The 21,784-nt window shown below is 36.5% G+C and overlaps 1 protein-coding gene across 1 annotated transcript in view; it reads right to left on the reverse strand.

The window, feature by feature from the left end:
* PDE7B (phosphodiesterase 7B) overlaps positions 1 to 21,077 on the reverse strand; it is a gene marked incomplete at both ends in the record, with an annotated part of 160,824 nt that extends 139,747 nt beyond the window's left edge. The window contains one exon of the mRNA XM_079550719.1: positions 21,057 to 21,077. Within this exon, the coding sequence (XP_079406845.1) occupies positions 21,057 to 21,077 (21 nt within the window). The remainder of the gene's footprint in view (positions 1 to 21,056) is intronic.
* Between the last annotated feature and the right edge of the window lie 707 nt (positions 21,078 to 21,784).

Consider the following 21,784-nt stretch of genomic DNA (forward strand, 5'->3'; position numbering starts at 1 on the left):
CTCTGATAAGAGTATAATATTGAGCATTTAAGTGAAAGAATCCACACTCTCCTATGAATAATTACTTTGAGAAAAATCTAACCTCACAATTGCATGTCTATTTTTCTTTCTGAGTTATCACACAAACCAGCATATAAATTCAGGATTCTGTGTAACACATGAATTCTATGGGGGACAGAGTAAAATAGGGACAGATTTTTACTTGGTTCATAATGAAACAAATACGCATCAACAGGGATTTCAAAATGAGATACACATTAGCTTTACAAGTGCCTTAAGCACAGTTTTAGAAGTTGATTACAGAGTTTTGTTCACTGCTTTCTCAGGGACCAAATTCAAATGATGGGGTCTCATTTAAGAAATCAAAATATTTTCTTCCAGAGTAGAAATCAAAGGGAATTGGCTTTTTAACATATAAAGATCTACACAAAACAAATAATTTGAAAATTTAAGTCCCAAGACCTTAATAGAGTATACTTGAATTTAAGGAACGTGTTGTTTCTCAGCTCTGAAGACTGTACTGCTTGAATATTGGAAGGATTCAGCTTTGATTCATATTTTACAAGTGATGTTACATGACTGATTACCTGATCTGCTTACTCTGGACTTGCTCTATGTTAAATGAACAAGAACTGAATACATATGTACCTACGAAATGGGAGAGGAAGTAGGAGAAGAGCAGTTTCAGAATGAAAACCAGGAAGACAAATGAATTTTGCTTGCTCTGCAAACACTATGTTAACGTAACAATACAGGAAAGAAAAAAAAACAACAACAACAAAGAAACACAACAAGATTTAAGCATCACTGAGAATCTGGGAGAATACTTCCATGAAATCTGAAAAGAGGCGAAGTTATTAAATGTTATAGCTAGTAAAAATACATGAAATCAGAGTCTTAGGCAGCCAACATGCTCTAATTGACACATAGAAATAGTTGTTACACAAAAAACTACAGTACTTACAGCAGAGTCTAGGCATATATACACACACACACACACACATATATATGTATATATATAAAATACATATATTAATGCCTCATTGGCATGAATCAGCTGGTAAGTATATGAAGTATGTATATTCCTAAAGAACTCCAAAGCACAGAGAAACACAGACATAAGAGAGACTGAAATACCCAGCTGTGGTAACCCAGAGACCATAAACCCCTAACAGATGAAGTTCTTGTTCCTACTTAAGGCAGAGCATATGAACATGCACACAGAGTTTCGGACACTACCAAATACTTATGATAGAGCAATAGAAATCCTTTCTTCTGCCCCCTAAAAGTCTCACTTCAAATACACAATGATAGTGGATGTGACAGAAGTCAGAATGTAAAACAAAACCAGAAAGACCTTAAGGGCTCAAACAATAGGTAGATGGACAGTTCTTTCTTGCATTCTTCACTCTTCTTACACGAAAACATAAAATGTTACGTGGCAGCAGTCAGTGTAAGCATAGTCACACGTGGCAAATGAAATAGGTGGGCCCAACATAAAATGCTATTGCTAGCTTGTGCAAATAAAGTAAATGACAATATTTACATGGCATTTACAAATGACAATTATTAGTAATAAGTAAAATAAACAATGAGCAGGCGCTGTTTTGCTATCAGGAACCTGTGATAAATGCTCAGCAGAAAGAGGATTAATTCAAAGTTTACTGACCTTGAAGGGAGGCTTCCCTTGTATTTTCCAATGTAATTTGTATTTTCAATCTGCCCTTAAATCACATATAACATCTCTGCTGAGAATTAGAAATTCACCCTAAAGACATAAGAATGTTTCATAGTATAACACACTACAAATACTTAACGTGAAAAACTACAAAATAAGTGTTGTTCTTATACCATGATTTTGTTTATTTTATGGCTTTACAGCATTCTTCTACCTCTGCCAGACAAGGGGAAAGATAACTACACTATATATTAAAGACAACAAATTTCTGTAGGTCAGTGAAATAACCAAAAGTCACATCGGAGTTTACAAGTACACTATAATTAAAGATCCTTCAATATGACAAAAACAGCTATTCGTCCATAAAGCATGACACACTGGACTTAAATCTTCTTATGACTATATTATTGAAGCTTGGCTCATTAAGAACTAACAGATCTATGATCATCAGCATCAAGACTGATATTATATATTCATCGAGTTCTTTTTTCCGACTTACTCAAGTATTTCTACAGGTCTGCTGATATAGCATTATTATAATAATAACATTTACATCAGAAAAATTAAAGAAGCTTGTCACGCACACGTACTGAGAGAGAACTGATCAACACATTTATATTATTATGAGTTTGTCAAACTGAAACTAACAAAAGCTGCAATTAACTGTATCAGAAAAGACTATTTACACTGAACCTTGTACTGACAATAGAGCCCTATGATTTACAAATTATTTTCTAACTAGAATATATAGTTACAGTTGGAAAGTACAAATATTCTATTGCTACAAGCACAGTATAAGAATTTAGACAGAAAACCATAAGCAAGCCATGTAATAAGATTTAGGTTGTAACTGATGTTAATATAGCAAGTTTCCAAAGCATGTCTGTGTGAAACTAAAATTTCAGTAGATGTTATACAAAAAGACAGCATATAAATCAAAACATACTCATTTTCAGTAAACTGAGCACTGAACCAATTTTGATTGCTAAGCAGAAAAAAGAACATGCTTACAGCTTCTTATTGGCTGCATCCCCTAACAGTGTTACAGACAAATGTGTTCCTTAAAATCAGCACGAAATCAAAGTTAATTATTGCCAGCAGGTGGCCAAGGATTGACAAATGCAATTAATCTACATCTTATAATGAAGTTTAAGAAGTAACTTAAGTAGTCAGTTCATCACCTAGGTAGGTTACTTCTCTCAAATGCTTCATGCAGGTTTATTTTCAGTTTATAGTTACCAAAAATGACTTTGCTACAATGGGGAAGTAACAGAATACTTCATTTTGACCACTTCCATAGGGCTATTTATAATGCTGTACTCAGATCCTTAACTTCTTACATTGGTAGAAAGTTTCTTGGCTAATTATTCCCCGTAAAGCCAAATGAAGAGATTCTTAACTGTAGTAAAGGCACAGTAAGAGAATCAACTTAGAAAGGAGAAACGAAGTAAAAAAAATGAATTTATCTTCTAAGTACAAGTCCCACTCAAATACACTGTGATAATAGAGACAGAGATTCTCTTTAGCAGAGTGTAAAATAAACTTCTCCAGAGATTCCCTTACCTTGTCTTCATCAAGACAATTGTGTTAATCTAGGACTTCAACTGTCAGAAGATTTCATTAATTTGGGGAATTTCTATTCCCTGTTATTGTGTTAGTTCATCATGGGTTACTGTCAAATTCTGGCTCTGTCATTAAGAGGAGATTTATTACTTAATATTATATACTATATATATACTATTATATATACTTATTTATTCATTACATTAATTTGGTACACTTCAATTAAAATATTAATTAAAGATAACAGTAACAAGGGACCTGGAATGAGATGTATGAGGTCAGTTTTACAGAATGACGTGTTGCTTATCATTTTTAAATGTATAATTTCACTATCTCAGAAAAGAAAGCTTTCTTCTTTAGTCATATTGAATGAGTCAACATACTGTGTTTTCCAGCATTGTTACTAAACTGAAAATTATTTAGGATTTTTGACTCACTTGTAGGAAATTGTTTTTCAAAAGTTCTAGAAATCTGCAGGTATGCCATCTCTGAATTATAAGTTATAATTCCTTATTAGTTATAAAAATTTGCAGCAGTGGTCTATTGAAGCAGAGCACATGTAGCTGATGCTTCTCTCTCCCTCTTCTATGCAGCTTTCTAATATAAGCTACTAATCAGCAGGCTCAGAAATATTATCCATTTTGAATAAATCTAGCAAATATATGCAGCAGACAAAATAGAAGTTGTAATTTCATTACAAAATTCAACAAAATAGAAGTTGTAAAAGTAAATAATGTGCAATTACAGTGGGACTTCCCTTTGGATTTCACTGTTTTTGGAAGAAACACAAGTAGTAATGTCTGGGCATGTACACACATACGTACGTAAACAAAACCAGGCCCTCAGAATAACTATAGCAGAAATGATTTAGGACATAATAAGGAGTGGAATTTCTGTTTATCTTCTGAAAGCATAAATACTGAATGAAAGCATATGTTAGATCTGAAACATTTACTATATATTGCTTTTGAACACTAATAATATACTAACGGATGTGCCAGAAAAATATCAAAGCGCAGACAACCTTGGATACCCACTCACAAAAGGGTACCTTAGGGAATTTGAATTAGTAGATAAAATACTCTGGAACAGAAAGAATATGATCCAACTAATAAAAGCAGCAACAACCATGACAGGATATCTTCAAAATATTCTGAAGCATACTGAAAGCAATGTTTAAATTATCTGCTTTGCTAAAGAACAAGGGTGGGTTTAAAGATGACATAGCTAGGCTTTTTTCAGTGGTGCCCAGAAAAAGAACAAGAAATAACAGGCAAAAAGTGGAACACAAGGCACTCCACCAGAGCACAATGAAATGCTTTACTAAGTGAGGATGACCAATGGCTGGAATAGATTGCCCAGAAATGTTGTGACGTCTCCTCCTTGGGGACATTCAAAAGCTGCCTGGACATGGACCTGGGCAACTTGCTCTAGGTAGCCCTGCCTAAGCTGGGGAGTTGGACCAGACTGTTTCCCTTCCAATCTCAGCCATTCTGTGATTCTTTGATTCTTTGAATTTCTATTATTTCTTGGAGTAATTTGCTAGCTTGACACTCCCTGTCACAGAAAACCTGTTAATAGGGGGATGTTTCTTCTGTCCTCTTCCTAAATTATATTATTGCCATTTATATGTTCATAGCTAATATGTGCTGATAGTCCTATCTCATCTGTGGGGGTTTGTAGTCAGCTGATCATCTGAGTGCCTTGTCCACTGCTGAGAGTCACAGCATGGCTGAGGTTGGAACAAACCTTTGGAGATCACCAAGTTCAGTCCTTCTCTGTCTTCCAAACACACCCCCTTCATCTGTTTATAAACAGTGATAAAATTTCCACTTAACCTTCTGTTTTCCAACATAAGCAGCAGTCTCATCTCTTTCAGACTCTCCCCATATGACACATCTTCACAATCCTTAATCATTCTTGCAGCTCTTCGCTATTCTTACTTCAGTGACTTCATGCCTTTCTTATGCTTGGAAGCCCAGAACTAAATGCATTGCAGATATGGCCTCATACCACAGATTGTTAAATAAACCATTAACCTCCAGAGATCTCAGTAAAGTTGTTAGGACCTGTCAGGTAAGAACACCTACAAAGTTTTTGTTAAATTGAATCAAGTTTGATTTCTGATTCAAAGATGTGCTCACAACTTCATCTAAGTAAGCAAGCACGCACAAAAATCAGTAACTTCTAACGAATGTAAAGTAATTCAAAAAGACAGGTAATTTCACTAATATTTTTCCTTTGAATAAGCATAAAGGTTAAATTCTGTACCAATGATAAATTTGTGACATCTCATCAAGTGTGAGTTCATCATCTCATTTTAACATATAAAAATGATGTCAGCTCAATATCAACTCAAAGTTAATCATTGCAAATATATAATCTTATTTATGTATGCTCACATTGTTTCTCCTGTTTAGTTTGATACACTCAGTGTAAAATAACCCAACTGTAACTTTCTCTGTTTGCATGGCACCTTATCACACAGCATGTAGCACACTGGAGGTGGCAGAGGGAAACCCTCACACGTAACTGTGATGCAAGTAAATATATAAGGAGTAAAATCATAGGACAAAAGGTTCAATAAAAAGAAAGATTCCTTTGTCATTCATGCAGGTCTGTGCTTAGTTTTGTATTTTAAAGGAAAGCCAGACTGTATTATGACATCCTGAAAAGAAAATTAATTCTTTGAAAAAACAGTATAAAAAATTGAAAATATATTTTGTCACAGTATTGAGGCTCACTGATTACTTACGTGTAAATAAGATTATTTCTGTTATTTGATTTTCACTGATGAGCACAGAAGTAGAATTAATTTATCTATTTAAATATTTAAATATTTCTCTATATTACAATTAAGCTATCAAATTTCTGATCTTATGGAACATGTACTTTCAAATGCGCATTTACTATCCTTACCTTTTCAAATACTGCAAATATATTAGAGCTTCCTTCTAACTCATTTAGAGTAGCAAATTTGCTTTCAGATGATAATTACTTGGAATTTATACGGTTTCCCTCTAGTTCTCAAGTCCATCCTTTACTTAGAAGTTAAAAAGAAAACAATCTCTGTTCACAGAAAGATGAACTACCTAACCCTAAAGATTATGAAGCAAGTGAAGTGAGACAAAAAAATGTTCACTGTAGAACCCAGATGCTACACGGAAGCATTCTAGCCTTGAAATAGATGACTCCTGCAGACTGTTCTTGCAGTAAGCTGCTAGAAACTATGATCAGCCATCTGACATTTGTTTTTGTTTTAACAGAAGCAGGCTTCCTGAATAGGTATGGAAAATGCTAATTCGACATGATTATGCTGTATACAGAAGACCAGAGGTAATAAGATATTCAGAATGCCTTGGTAAGTTTTTCTTACTCTGTGCTTGAAAATCAGCACTTTAGGCTTCCTAAATGTTTTATTAGAAAAGAATGTTATGGATCAGTGGTTTTTTTTTTTGTGTTTTTGTTTTTTGTTTTTGTTTTTGTTTTTGTTTTTTTTCTTGTAGCGTTAAACCTCTGCCCAGAAATAGTAGTTTCTACAAAAGTTCTGCTCAGTTCATTCATGTGAAATTTCCCATTGGTTTTCTAAATTACCTTTCTGCTGTGAGTTACAGATCCATCCATAAAGATTTAAGTATTGATGTGAATATATATATATATATATATATTTAAATTATGGCATTAAAATTTCCTTGCTCTAAATATTTACTTCTTACAGATAATTTAATACAAATTTTAAAAAAACAATTCATTTCCAGACACTGTTGTGAAATTAGAGGAACATATATTTTTTTTCTCATTTGAAATGCAAGAAGGGAAGATTGCGATCCCTGATTTTCTGCATTGAAGTATCAAATAAAAGGACTGAGTACTAATTAAAGCCTATTGAGCTTGTACAAAAATGATCTGTAAGTAGCGTCTGAATTGATGTTACCACTAGTTCCCGCAGAACTAACTGGCCAGCAGTGGTTAGAAAAAACAACACTGATAGCACCAGGTGTGCTTGGGGGCTTGTTCCATACACCTTGTGGCATAGCTAGGGAGACTTTTCATGCAGTAGTGGTATAACGGCAGACAAATCAGAGAGCATACTTGATTCACAAACAGCCTTCAGATTTTGTAGAAGACTGCAGGTTTGTAGACTAAATTTCAAGTGGGCAGACATATAATAACAACTTAATTATGAAAATGAAATCGTGGAAACTAAGTTGCTTTCTTTTTTTAGCAACATATATACACATACATGTATATTCTGTGTATTTGTTGCTTCTTGAAAAGGATACTTCTATTTATGAGGAATGACAAGTTTTGCTGAAAGGAGAGGAGAGGAGAGGAGAGGAGAGGAGAGGAGAGGAGAGGAGAGGAGAGGAGAGGAGAGGAGAGGAGAGGAGAGGAGAGGAGAGGAGAGGAGAGGAGAGGAGAGGAGAGGAGAGGAGAGGAGAGGAGAGGAGAGGAGAGGAGAGGAGAGGAGAGGAGAGGAGAGGAGAGGAGAGGAGAGGAGAGGAGAGGAGAGGAGAGTTCTGTTTTTAGAACTTTTGGAACAGATAGTGACAATGACTTCCAGTCTGAAAATGAGTCTCTTAAGATTTCAGAATAGGAAGGGCTACAAAAGTCTGAGAGCCCAAATACACAAATCTTTTTGAGTGTCTGGCTTGCTTGCTAGCACTGAAATTATTTTATGTTAAAATGTCTTTTTATCAAGATTTCCTGTAACATAGGCTGATATTGCAAGAATATTGCATAGGTAAAATTTCCATGTGGTTTGTATGAATGGTGGTACAAGTACAGGGAAAATAAGGAATAGACAGTGAAGCCTAGAGGCTTAATGCCGGTAGTCAAACATTAGCTGTTTAGTTTGATGTTTCTGAGAACGATGTAAAACATGGGGTGACCTTTGTTTATTCCTTACTCTAGAATTCCCATGTACCAAATGCCACCAAGGCAGACCAGTTTCCCAGGGAATTTATTTTTAATTGTACTGATATCCTCAGGATCATTAAGAAGCTGGAATCTAAATAGAGGCGTAGCCTGATTTGCTGATGTGCTAACAGGAAGGTAATTTTGCTGTACTCATTTATTTGTGATCAAACATGTTGGGAGATATGGTGAAGCCTACAAAACCACAGCATTAACCTTGCTGTATCAGAATGCAAGATATACCAGGGGAAGAAATTCAGAAGAAATTAAGAAAGAGTAGATCCCAGAAAGTCTTGAGCTGTTAGATAAAATAAAACACATAGACATTAGTCACCAGAGTATTAATGCACAAATTACAGAAAATATACAAAGTAGAAAGGCCAGGTTGATAGAATGAAAAAGTCAGATTTTTCTTGTTACAAAGTCAGATATAAACTGAATAGAAATACTAGAAATCATACTACTTTCTTTATGGAACATACACAATCCTCTTTCATATACTAGCACAAAGATAAGAGAATCCAGCTTGTATTTACTATGTATCCTGCATTATGCATTTTTTTTTCATGATGCTTGACTGGAAGAACATCCACTCATAGTTCTCAGCAGGCTGCCCAAGGATGTTGTGGATTCTCCTTCTCTGGAGATGTTCAAGATCCGCCTGTACGCCTACCTGTGCAGCCTGCTGTAGGGGGCCTGCTTTGTGGGGGGGCTGAACTTGATGATCTCTAGAGGTCCCTTCCAGCCCCCACAATTCTGTGATTCTGTAATTCTGATCTTCCCTGATCTTCTTTCATTTTGTAACTTTCTGTTAGATCCTCTAATTTTCCCTTAAAACAGTATTTAATAAAATAACTTATAAATGATTCACAATCATATATTTTGTACTATAACAAAAATTTTAAAAAGCAATACAAATATTTCAAATCCACAAATATTTTGTCTCAGCTTTCCAAAACAAGCACAGAATAAATATTTTATGGAATTTCTAAAACTGTTAAAATAATTGAGCAATACAATAACTGACTGCTAGTGCCGTAAGCTGGCATTGTAAAGACCTACAAAGACAATGGAACTTCTTCAGTATTCAAACACTCCTGTATGTAAAATCAGTCGCATGATTAAATACATTGCTAATGAACTAAATAATCCAAACCATTTTAAATCGCCATTTTCCACTGAAAAAAACTCACACTTGATCACAACATATTATTGTTGTGAAACACACTGTTTGCAGGTACTGCCATTATGGTTGTTTTTTTGTTGGTTTTTTTTTTTTTTTTTTTTTTTCTCACATATTGAAGAAAACTGAAGTAATAAATTCTCAAGGTATGTGCTAATGGTCCTAATATCTGTACATAATGAGACATCACAGGGTGAATAAGTGAGGTTAATAAATTACCAAGATGGGATAAATAATAATCCTCATCACTGCTGGTTCTAAAAGAAAAATCATTATGTTTCCTACAGCCTTCTCAGATTTATTTTTTCTCTTTTACACTTGGGTCTCAAGGACGAAAATTCTTCAGTATCGCAGAAGGTAGGACTATAGCTTATGACTTGCTCTCTCACTTATTCTTCTTTAAAAATGTGATGATTTGCTTGAAAAATTGAAAGACATATATCTTTCATTTGGAAAGGGGATTGTAGAGGGATATGATAATCCTGTTTCTCATCATCTCACTTTGAGGTTTTACACAGATGTCTTCTATACAAACAATCCTTATCCTGACAGTGGAGACAGACTCTACGTCAAGAGAGTGGCGAAGTCAAGCATTGTGAAGAAATCCTATTAAGAACCTGGATCCAAACTTCTAATAACCATGATGTTGAATGGACTAGTTATTTCTCGTGGAGCCAGTGTATAACTGTTGGAGATCAAAAGATTAAGGCTTAATAGAAATGAGGAGAAATAGAGATGAAGTACAATCAGCATCAGCAATTTACTATGCAGTATTAGGCAGAGGAAGGTGCATTATTACAGACATTAAAGATAACAAGCCATAGTGCAATTTTTCCCCATTCTTTCTCTGTATCCACCCTTTCCCTATTCTTCCTCCTCCACCCTTTCACTCACTATTTGCACACACCCTGCCACTGCCATGTTAAGGGGCTTTTGGGCGCAGAGATGACAAATTTTCCAGAGCAATTCTTGTTGGAGTAACATGAACCCATGCAGCCTTGCTGGGTCAAGTGACTCTGAAGAAAGCTGCATTACTATCAGAGCTATGGGATCACTCACTGCTGTTTGGGTTGCTATAGTGAACCCACAAGGTATACAAGGTTTCCACCTCACCTGCTGAAATGGGAGTTGTGCTTTGTGTTCTGTGTGCATAAGGTAGGTGAAGTGAACCCTTAGTTTTTACCACTTAAAAAAATAATAAATGTTTGAGGTATTTCTGTCTCCAGTTTGTAGAAGGAATATCGCATCCTTAGGATACAGTGTCATGTTCCATAACAATGTATTTAAGAAATGGCCAAATTTCCATTATAAAAGATTGTCAAAATAGACGGCTTATATAAGTAATAGGTTATTCTGCATTTTCATACACAGAGAATAGAAGAGCTATAAATATTGTTTATATTTAAACACTAATTAATTTAACAGCTTTAAAATTGGGAGTAACTAAAACTTCAATCTCCAAACTCTTAAAAGATATTTATATGCAGTTATGGAAGCCATTTAAAGAAAAAGTAACTCTTAATACATTCAAGTTTGCTGAGCTTCTTGTGGGAAACAGTATCTTACCTGATGGAATCTTACTGATCTTACTAATATATTACATGCAATATTTTTGAACTACATTGACACTGCCACACAGCTTTGCATCATAGAGCAATAGCCTTAAATAATCTCTTAGCTCAATACAATTTTTTCCAAGGTTAGCATTTCATCTGGTATGAGTCTGAACATTGTATCATGTTGCTATTTGGGATCTTAAGTCTCTGAGATCATCTGTACTTGCCTTTCTCCCCTTCACTGTGTTACCAATCTTAATCAGAAATGTTTCTGAAATTTCACGGTAACCTAGGAAATACCTTTCCATTATGTCTGCCCTATAGTCTGCCTTATGATGATACATCATCTTCCTGTAACAATCTGCTTAGAGTTCAAAGGGACAGTGTAGATGTAACAGTCCAGAATCAGAAGACAGAAAAAAATTATTTTCTTTTACATTTCCATTTTGAAAAAATAGGTAGAAAGAAAATTCTTTAGTTTAAAATGTAGAAATTATTAAGAAATGAGATAAGCCAATTTTGCTGGAGTTTGGTTTTGTACTCTCTGAATAAAAGTAGTGAAATAAATAAAAAAAATACTTGGAAGTTTACATTGACTGAATTTCTCATCTGCCTTAGATAAGACTAAAGCCAATCCCTTTTACATGTCTGACTTTACAAAGAGTTTCTATTCCAGTCACGAGGGACTGCAAGAGGAGTGCGTAAGATTCGTAGGAAAGATGCAAAGAAACAGGACTATATCACCCTGTGATATGCACGTACTTGACTCTGAAATACAATGAGGGCAATTTAAGTGACAAGCAGATAAGTACACCACCACTGTTGATTTTGGCAGAAATTTCTAGTGGTGGACTCTTCATCGATTCTTTTCCTGATATCCTGGTTGCTAAAATCTACATTTATCCTATATCTCAGAATGACCCTATTGCTCTCTACAGTGTAGATTATTTGTTGATACTACAGAAAGATCTGGACTATGTCAAATCTGAAGGCAAACTGATAAATCAAATCTCCCAGTAGGAAACAGTAGAGCAAATATATCTACAGGGTTATTCATACTTAACTATTTATTATAAATTAGCTAAAACAAAGATTTCCCTCTGCTGCACTCAAGTGGTACTTCTCTGTTGAATTCAATGGTAAGAGAAGTCAAATTCCAGTCTGCCAGAGGTTGAATTACAGTAGTGTCGTCATAAATTATTTATGATTATTTGCAACATGGACAATAACACCATGGCTTGTTCAAAGGGAATAGATTTGCTTGTGTTAAACTTAACAAAGTGTAAAACGGCTTAGGTAATGGAGAAAATGTTAACATCAGATTGTGACTAATTTTCTGTCTGCTATGAGGAGAAACAGCATTAGTTCCTGTGCCAAAACCTATAAATCAACGTGTTGAAAAGGTAAGTTTTAGACAAGTGTTCTTACAGAAAATGTGGATAAGAGAGTAAAAACTGAAAAAATTCTCCTTTAATGTTATCTCCCAGAAAATATCTTAGAAATTGAGTAGCTCAGAGGTTTTTGAAGCCCTCCTAAAACTGCAGTCAGAAGAAGGTCAGCTGTCAAGATACTGTCAGCAGCTGACAATTAAAGGGTGGCTACAAAGCACTGAGAGCTCTCTGCCAGTTGCTTTCTACATTTTAAACATCTGGAGCTTAAGGGATCTTTCTAGAGAAAGAATCATTTATTTGAAAACTAGTTTTCATCAGCTATCATAAAAATTTACAATGGCAAACATAGATTGGCATTAACTGCTTTTTACTTTATTATTTTATGAAATATGAAATAGTTTCTACTAATATTTGGAAAACAATAGAACTCAGCTCAGGCTTTTTCACATTAGTAGTAAACATGATTGAAAGGAAGGAAAAAAAAAAAGGATTAATCAAGTGATGTTATGCGTATCTTTACACAAAACCATGAATACTAATTTAAAAATTCGAATGCAGTAGAACTGAGTTGCAGTTGCATGATAAGTGGATGAGATGAATGTGAGGCTCACCCTCAAGACCATCTGACATGTTTAAATATTATAATCCTCCCTCTTGCTCATGATTGGATTAAAAAAAATAATAAAAAAATGCTTGCTAGCTACAGTGTTTAAGCAAAAAATAAAAAATAAACAAAATCCCACACTCCTTTACTCTGCTGCAGAAGCCCTGAAGTGCTGCATGCAGGGGGAGGATGAGAAGAAAAGGAATACTTCTGTGGTGCATGCTCAAGCTTCTTTTTAAAGCAAGTTTTTTCTAAAGCTGAAAAGTGTTAATCGCTACAAGGATATCTTAACATGAAGAAATAAGCTTCCCAGTTATTAAATAAATAAAGCATGAAGTGCTGCTAATTTTTCAATTATTTTCAAAATAAAAAATAAGTACTACTAGGCATATTGGGAGGAAGTGAAAAAAGGATTTCTGAAGGATAAGGAAATTAAAGGCTTCGGTGAACATTACAGCTTTTAATGCACACTCAATAACTTGACTTTTGCAAAAGATCAAATGATTGGAACAAGGTTTTTGATCACCTTTTCTCAATAAGCATAGAATCACAGAATGACCTGAGTTGGAAGGGACTTCAATGATCGTGGATCTCCAACCCCCTTGCCACAGGCAAGGCCACCAATCTCCACGTTTAATACTGGCTGCCCATGGCCCAACCTGGCTTTGAACATCTCCAGGGATGGGGCAAGTAACTGGGTTATAAAAGCCCCCATGTCCCTCGGTCATCACATGCAAGGTCAGAGTTCTTCAGTAGAGGTGAGATGTTTTTCCTCAAATTACACTCACGCTTTTCTCCGATAATCAACAGCTTACTGTAATGAAAGCCAGTGGAAAAGTGCCTGGACAAAACGCCAATTAGAACGCTTTCTGGTTCAGGACAGGATTTGTCTGTCACTTCAGCTATTGCAATCCAGAGGCCTCAATTTCAAGCCGTGTCTCTGCATGGAGCAGTGGGTTCCAGCTCACGCCTGCCAGGACCCCCCAGTGCCCAGGAACACTGCTGTGGCCATCTGGGGAACCATGCACTGGGGAACCAGCACAAGCAGAAAGGAAGCTGGGATGTTTCTCTCCTCTACCCTCTTAGCAGCACAAAGCACAAGTCACTGTCTACTTTTTTCTGAGGAAGAAGGCAAAAAATGCTTTCCAGACAAGCTCTTGTGCAAAGCAGCTTTTTAGACGTGGCTATTTCATTTAAAACCTGAAGTGTGTTCAGGCTTTGATGATGATATATATCATGAACTTCAGTCAAGATATTCATGTTGTGCTGTTTTTTGTTACCATATTGTTACAGAAGATATATTTTGGTGGTGAATATTATTACAACAGCCATAGTTTCATGGTTCAAAGAGGGAGGATGTTACAACCTTGCTGCATGAAAAATACCTTGTGAAACAGTGCCATGCATTTTGGTCCTTAAGCAAAATTATCTTTTTCCCCACTGTTTACCAGTTTTTTAAATCATTACTTACATAGCTGTATCATTGCAGCAGATCATGATCCATACTGAATACAGTGAGATCTACCTTGTCTGTATGACAAATTTATATGCTTTTGCGGGTGATTGTACAGAAGCTAAAAATTAACTTGAGATTGTCACTTCAGATAAAATCTGGTAAACATTTTTATTTTATTTTATTTTTTTCATGAGAAATGAGAGAAAGGAGGTGACGGGAGGAAGAAAAAGAGTGCATCGCAGTTTCTCTAGACCACTGAAAGCAGCTTGACTGTACCTCAACTGTGGGGGAGCAGTGGAAAACACTGGTGTGAAACAGGTTCTGCTAAAGGCTAAAGAGCCTAATATTTGATCAAGCTAGTAAAGGGGAGTGCTTATAAGTCCCGAATGCTCAGTGGGTCTGATCTTTCACAGGTATAAATTGATGGAAACCTATTAATCTCGGTAGAACCATGCCATTTTACACTCTCACACTCCGATCCAATTTGAGTCTTCTTTTTCTCTTTCAGCGGCTCTGCTTTTCAAAGCAGCCCTATAAAAACAAAGCAACTGTGCACCTGAGGAATTTGCTTGGTAAAGAAATACATTCCTGTTTTATCTTTCCACCTGGGTCCTCTAGTTCATTGGAAAAACTGTGGACCATTCTTTTGTTAAAACAAACAAACACAACCACCAAACAAGAGAATAATAGAATTCGGAAAATACACTACATTCAGTATAGTAATTCTCCTTCTACAGTATATTATATTCTATGTCATCTAGTTTTGTAAGGGCATTTTCAGTGTACAGAGAGCTCGTTAATAATTGTGTCCTTTCTTCTACAGCAAAAATGAACTCACTATACTCCTTGAAGAAAACCTCCCTTCTCTCCTTTGCTGATGTATGCAAGTTCTTCTTTCTTAATCATGACTAATAATTGTTTTCCTGGCTGTCTTACTGTCTTCTAATGCTAATATTGTCTAAAATGGAGATACAACTGACCAATTAAATTTATGACGGCTGCTTTGATGTCACTTGAACATTGCTATTAATAGATATTGTGGCAGTTTGTGAAACAGAAATGCCTATTAATAAGTCAATTAGACCCAGGTCATATCCCAGCATTTGAAACAAATCATAGCATTAGCTTTTTCAGCATGGCTATCAGTTAGCCCAAAGTCAGAAGTATGCCAGGCCCTGTCTCCACAAAGACATCCTGCATCCACATTCATCTCTCCCTGGGTCTCTGTGAACAATTCTCATCCAACCCAGCAGCCTGATATGCAGGTTCTGCTTAACCTTCTCACAAGGTTAAGGCCAAGCATAAGTGCCAAACTGAGCAAGAGGTGAAACCAAAAGTCAGATGCTGCCCATATTTAGTATATTTCTGTGTGCAGATGCATACATAGGTAAGGTTCACAGCACTGCTACACCTTCAGTTTCTGATGGAAAGTGATGCTTTCACAGAAATATTAAGCAGATGCTGCCCTCTGAGACTCTTTAAGCAGCTCTCCCAAGTCTATAATAGGCTCACAACATGCAAAGTGGAAAATATCTACACCCCTTGGCTGACAGCTGAGTGCCTGGGAAAGTACGAAGGCATTTCATGTCAATAGATGTTCATTTCTAAAGCACAGCAACCACCTAAGAATTGTCAGCTCTTTCTAAGGGATGAGCCCTTGCACTAAGGTGTGGCAGCGTTGGCACTCCGCATTAGTGAGTGCAAAATGGTCAAACCCCAGAGCTCAGCCTGACTTCACAAGCATTGCAAAAACTGAGCTGTGGGAGAAAGGCTGAGTATTGTGGAGGAAGGGAAGAAGAGCATGAGAGCTTAGACTGTTCCTTTCAGAACAAATAATGTGTGCTTTTCAGCAATTACATGGTAGAAGTAGCTCAATATAATCTTCTAGAATTTTTCTAGTTAAAGTTGAGGTTTCTTGATTTCAGCCTTAAAGATGTGCGTTCCTCAGAGCCATCTCTGTACATCTCTGTATAGTTGCTGTACATTCAGTAAAAAACATGCTTACCTCCCACTTTATTCTTGGAAGGTAATGTTCCCTTCCAAAACCTCTTTGCTACATCCAAATGGGTTAGAGTCATCGACTGCTCTGAATGACCACATAGGGAACGGTACACAGGTCCTGGCAGCAATTACTCCACAAGTGTGTTTTTAATGCCTCCAAGACAATTAGCTAAATTTAATTTGATGGGAAATTCTGTGCTGTGCTTTTAAAAAATCTTACACTGCTAACATTAACACATGCTGTAGTGAAAGATTAGTTGGTGTGTTTTCTCATACCAGGAATTTTTGTGGGTAACTAGTATAAACCTACCAGCTACAGAAAGAAATCTCTGCAGATAACTTCTGCTAAATATTTGTTTCTTATTTTTAATATAATCTACTCAAAGAAAAATAAATCTTGCTTTTTGTGTTTGCATGCAATTCTCCTTTAGATAAACTTGTCTCTCTCTCTTTAGATAAATTTGTCTCTCTCTGCGACTGGGAGAATCCTAACTGCTCACCCCCACTTATTAAGAGGGAGAGATCATCAGCTATGTTTATCTATCCAGGCAACCTGGATATATTATTTGGCTGGATAGCAAGCTAGCAGAGGCGTATCATATGCCACCATGAGACTATGTGGCTTAAATAAGTAGCTAAACTGAGTTATCTATCCTTACAGCACCCACTGGGAGGAAGAAAGGAGTAAGAAAATCAAACTCAGTAGGACCCTTTCATTAGTTTAATTTTTATAGTTCAACATTGTTTACATAATAAAATGACAGCTAATTTTTCACTGTTTAAGAACAAGTGAAAAATATACCTCAGAATTACAGCATCATTGGATGGCAGATGCCACACTATTAAATGTGTGTAAGAGAAGTGCTTAAATCATTTAATTGTTGCCTTCTGAGAACTGTCCCTGCACCAAAATTTTTGCTTACAAAATTGCTAACTGAAGTCTGGCTTCTGAATTTCTCTCTCTTCTATCTGACCTGGCTCTGATTTCTTAATTTTCTATTTGAAAACAGGAGGCCTTAAAACAGAAGACCAGTTTTGACCACTGTGAACCTTAGCATTACACATCTGCTCTGACACAGTCTGACATAGAAGAACAGAAATGATAACTTCAAAAGACCAAATACTGTTTTTCTAATGCTCTTTTCTTGGGATGCTGCTGTAGTAAGAGTAGTAGTAAAAATAGACTTAATAAGGGTTCTAAACAATTTTCTGGAAGACAGAAGAATTATTTTGTTAAATAGTCTTCCAGAAGTGGATGTTGCATTTTAAATTTCAGTAAATTAAATGAATTTGCTTAAAAAGAACAAATACAACCTATCACCCTAGAATGTACACAAAGATAGCTCTTCAGACTTGACGAATACCTACTGCTATCAGAAGACATGTCCTTTGCTTTTCCACTTACTGTGAAAAGCTTACCAGTCTCTCTTGCATAACTGCATATATAGGCCTTTGTGGTGCCTGGCTTTACAGCTGTCATTGCCACATGGATGCACCTCAGATTGGCCAGAGAAATAAAAAAGCATTCGAACTTTTGAACTGCTTTAGGATATGGAGACCAAAAGTCCGAGTGTCCCAGTGATCTCAGGGCATAAACTCTAAATAACATCAGTTCCACATCCCAAAGCTTGTGGCTGAAAAGTGTCATTTTCACACTACATGTAAAGCCACTGTTTGACTAGTAGTATAAAAACTGATGTCCCTGCAGGAATATGCTTATTTTCTGGCTGAAGAACAAGAAAAATGAATACTATAATTCTAGCATACAGAGACCCATCTTCCACCCAATATGGATGTGGGAGGAAGAATACTGAGCCATCATTTCATTACAAAACACGTAATTTTGTTCTGGCAGCTGGTAAGACCCCAGCTGTCCCTTTCACTTTCACCCTGTGACAAACACATGGTGAGCTGTAAGAATTTCAAGCACTAAAATGGAAAAAAAAGATGAACAGTGAGTTGTTGAGAATGCTCATTTGAATGGGATGTCTTCCTAGCTGCCCCAAATGACTTGCTTTTCTGTTAGCCCCATTGCATCTACAGCTTTTGGCCATATATTTACAAGATCAAATGACAGATTAGGTATTAAACATTTCTTATGATTAAATGAAGAGGCATTAGCCTTTTGTCTTTTGACAAGTAACATCTTGGTGAGTAGCTGACATTTCTGCTTCATACCACTCAAATAAAGGAAATCACCAGTACAGGAGAAGGTTTTCTTTCCCGATGAGACTAAAAAAGTACAAGAAAACCATGTATGCATCATAAAATATCAACTTTTTAGGCTATTTGTCCTTAAAAGATGCTTCACTATTGATAGAAGGACCACTGGGTGAGTGAAAAGGAATTGTGTATGACTGAATGTCTCAATTATAATTCATCACTGCAATGAAGACGATGGAAAAGAAGTCCACTTTGATGACCTACCTAAGGATCTAGTAAGGACAAGTCAAGAGCTGGGCTTCAGGAGGGAAAAGCACTTAAATGGAAAGGAAGGGGAGGAAACAGTTGCTCTTATATGCTATATTTGTATACTACAGTATGGAATTAAAGATTTCACAATTTAAAAGTGATCTGCAGTACAATGAATCAAGTTCAGTAGAGTGTGCATTACTCTGTTGGAATCACTTCACAGGTGACAGCGCATGTCCCCGTACTGAAATAATCTCAGAAGGAGCAGCCATTATATTATAGGAAGCTTCTGCAGTACACTCTTTTTGACACAGTGTGCCTCCAAATGCTAGGAAGCTTCTTATTCTCTGCAGAGGCCAACCTTAAATTGTATTTTGTTCTTGATGCTGAATGAAGAATGTTCAGAGAAAGCACTGCGGAGAAACTTTCATTAGTAAAGTAGAAAAACAGTGTCATTTCCTCAACTGAGGTACACTTAGCATATTTACTATTCATACCATCAGAAGCAGCTGCTACAAAATACAGACCTTAAAAACCAACCTTCTATCAAAAGACTTTGTTTATCTAAAATTTAACTCTACAAAGCAAGTATGAACCAATGTCTTCCAGACTGCCATTTGAAATCATGGTTATTTCTCTGTAGCTATAAGGTTGGTTCTTGCAGAACAGACTGTGTAGCCCCTCTAGATTGAGGCTTCCCTTGGTCACTAATGGATCATTGAACAAATACTGCATTAATCTTTGTAAGCTTAGGCCTAAAGAAGTAACGCTTTAGTTTTTAAAACAGCTGGCAGCTCCCATAAGATTTTGGGGAGGGCTGTGGAGGACAGAATGGTACAGGGATTACAGAATAATAGCTCAACCATCACAGCTTGACTTGAGGTTGTTGCATGACATGAAAAAAATTGTCCTCAAGTACCTCAGAACAGATGTGGCACTAAAGAGTCTATCTGTGACAAGCCTCTTTGTTTCTGCAGCCATCAGTAAAGACAGCAGAGGAAATGGAGGAGCTGCAGTTATGCATTTGCAATACACAAAGTCCTTGTTTTCCCACTAGGCACTGCAGAATAGCAATTGTCCATTCACAGCACATATCACATCCTCTGCATTTCAGAGCTAATATTTTCGCAGTCCTTAAGCAGGCATGTTTGAGCCTAGTATGGTTAATTTTTGTAACCCTTTCAGGTGCATTGCATGAGGTAGGTATGCTCATGTTCTCTTCCTTGTCATGTAGGTAGTTTCAGCAGGTATAAATTTTAAAGTTAAACTAAACGATTTTCGAATTCTAGGGGGTTTACATCTCAAAGAGAGCTGTCTTCTTTCACAGATTGGGAAAATGATTGCTAGTCGCTAAGCATAACTGTATTTTAATCCAATTAACAAAGGACATTGGCTGTGTTGCCTGAAATTATTTTTAAGACCACATACACACAAGCTCTTACAAGTGGCTCCTCCCCTTGTATGTTAGAATCACGCTCCTGAAAACAATGTTAGTTTTATGCTAGCAGTTGCGTTCGCTTCCTGCAGCACACACCAGCCACTGTGCTGCTGCAATACTCATTCAAGGCAGATCACCAGCTCAAATATGAATTGAGCCTATATACTCTTAAACTGGCATCAGGCTGCATTACTTCAACTTCCAATTAATTTCCACTTTTCTCAGGGTGAGTAGCAAAAGCTGTCTGAAAACTGGTGTTAATATAAGATTATGAGCTTGCACCCTTTACATCGTGGATCTGCTCATCAGTCAAAACACAAGCTTCCTAATTTCAAACTTATGAACTCAAACAAAGTTAAAAAAAAAAAAAAAAAAAAAAAGGTAGATATAGTCCTAAAAATTGAAGCTGATAATCTCTTCTGTTCGATCTGTTTATTTCCAGCTTTTTTCTCTGCTCTAACTCTTAAACGAACTCACAACCCCCCGAGGATACAAATGAGTTTGTTTTCTTTTCCCTTCATCTAAGCCAACAGAGTGCCAGGTATCCTCTCCTGTCATAGAGCAGTCTGAAAATACACACAGAAAGCAATCACACTTCCCTTTGCAGATCAGAAAGGACTACAATAACAGATTATTTCTGAAATCTCCTTCTGCCATCACAGAGTTAAACCAACATAAGTTAGAATTCTCACCCAGTTTGAATAAAAAGGGAGGAAATTCAAAATCTTGTTGCTGTAGTAACTGTCATCAGCAAAAAATCTCCCAATAAATAATGGTATTATCTCCCTCTCCCCCTCGCAGTTTTAGTTCCCCTTCAGAAATCATCATGCTGGCTCTTTTAGATTTGCTGTACATACCTCAACCATTAAACAAGACATTTAACCATAGTGGCAGTTCTGTGACCTTTGAATGCTGTGAAATCTGTAAGCGGTGCAGCTTGTTCATGAAGACTTGTACTGCAGAATCCAGTAACTGCATCCAGGATTAGGAATACAAGTAAATAACAGCAGCAGCAGCAGCAGCTACAACAACAACAACCAACCAAAAAAAAAAAAAAAAAAAAAAAAAAAAAAAAAAAAAAGAAAAAAAAAAAAAAAGGAAAAAGAAAAGGAAAAGAAAACCTCCCCAAGACCCCCAACCCAGCCAATAAACCACCTTAAGAAGCAAAAAAAAATCGGAAAGAGAGTGCACTTTTCTGCCAGTGTACGGACTGGGGTAGAGCTGAGCTTGCTGCAGTCAGCCTGTCTGTGTTAGCAAGCAGAAGGCCGTGCACGGCTGGGAGGTGCTGTCAACTGCCACAGGCAAGAGAAAGCAGACCAATCCGCTTCGGCACTGTCAGCTCGCTGGAGTGAAGCCTTTTCTGTTTATGTTTCCTCATTTCGGGAGTGACGTCAAAGGGTTTAGTCTTTCCTCTGCATGTGCTATTAATTTTAAGCGACTACTATGGGAAGAATGTGACAGTGATTTAAGCAGGCTACCTTACTAAAAGAAGCCAGAGGCATAATTTGTCTGTCCTGGATTTAGCTTAGAAATACTTTATAATGAGAGGTACTAGAATGATCCAAAATATTCACACTATATATGT

Source organism: Tetrao urogallus, assembly GCF_951394365.1.
Source record: "Tetrao urogallus genome assembly, chromosome: 2".
NCBI lineage: Eukaryota > Metazoa > Chordata > Aves > Galliformes > Phasianidae > Tetrao > Tetrao urogallus.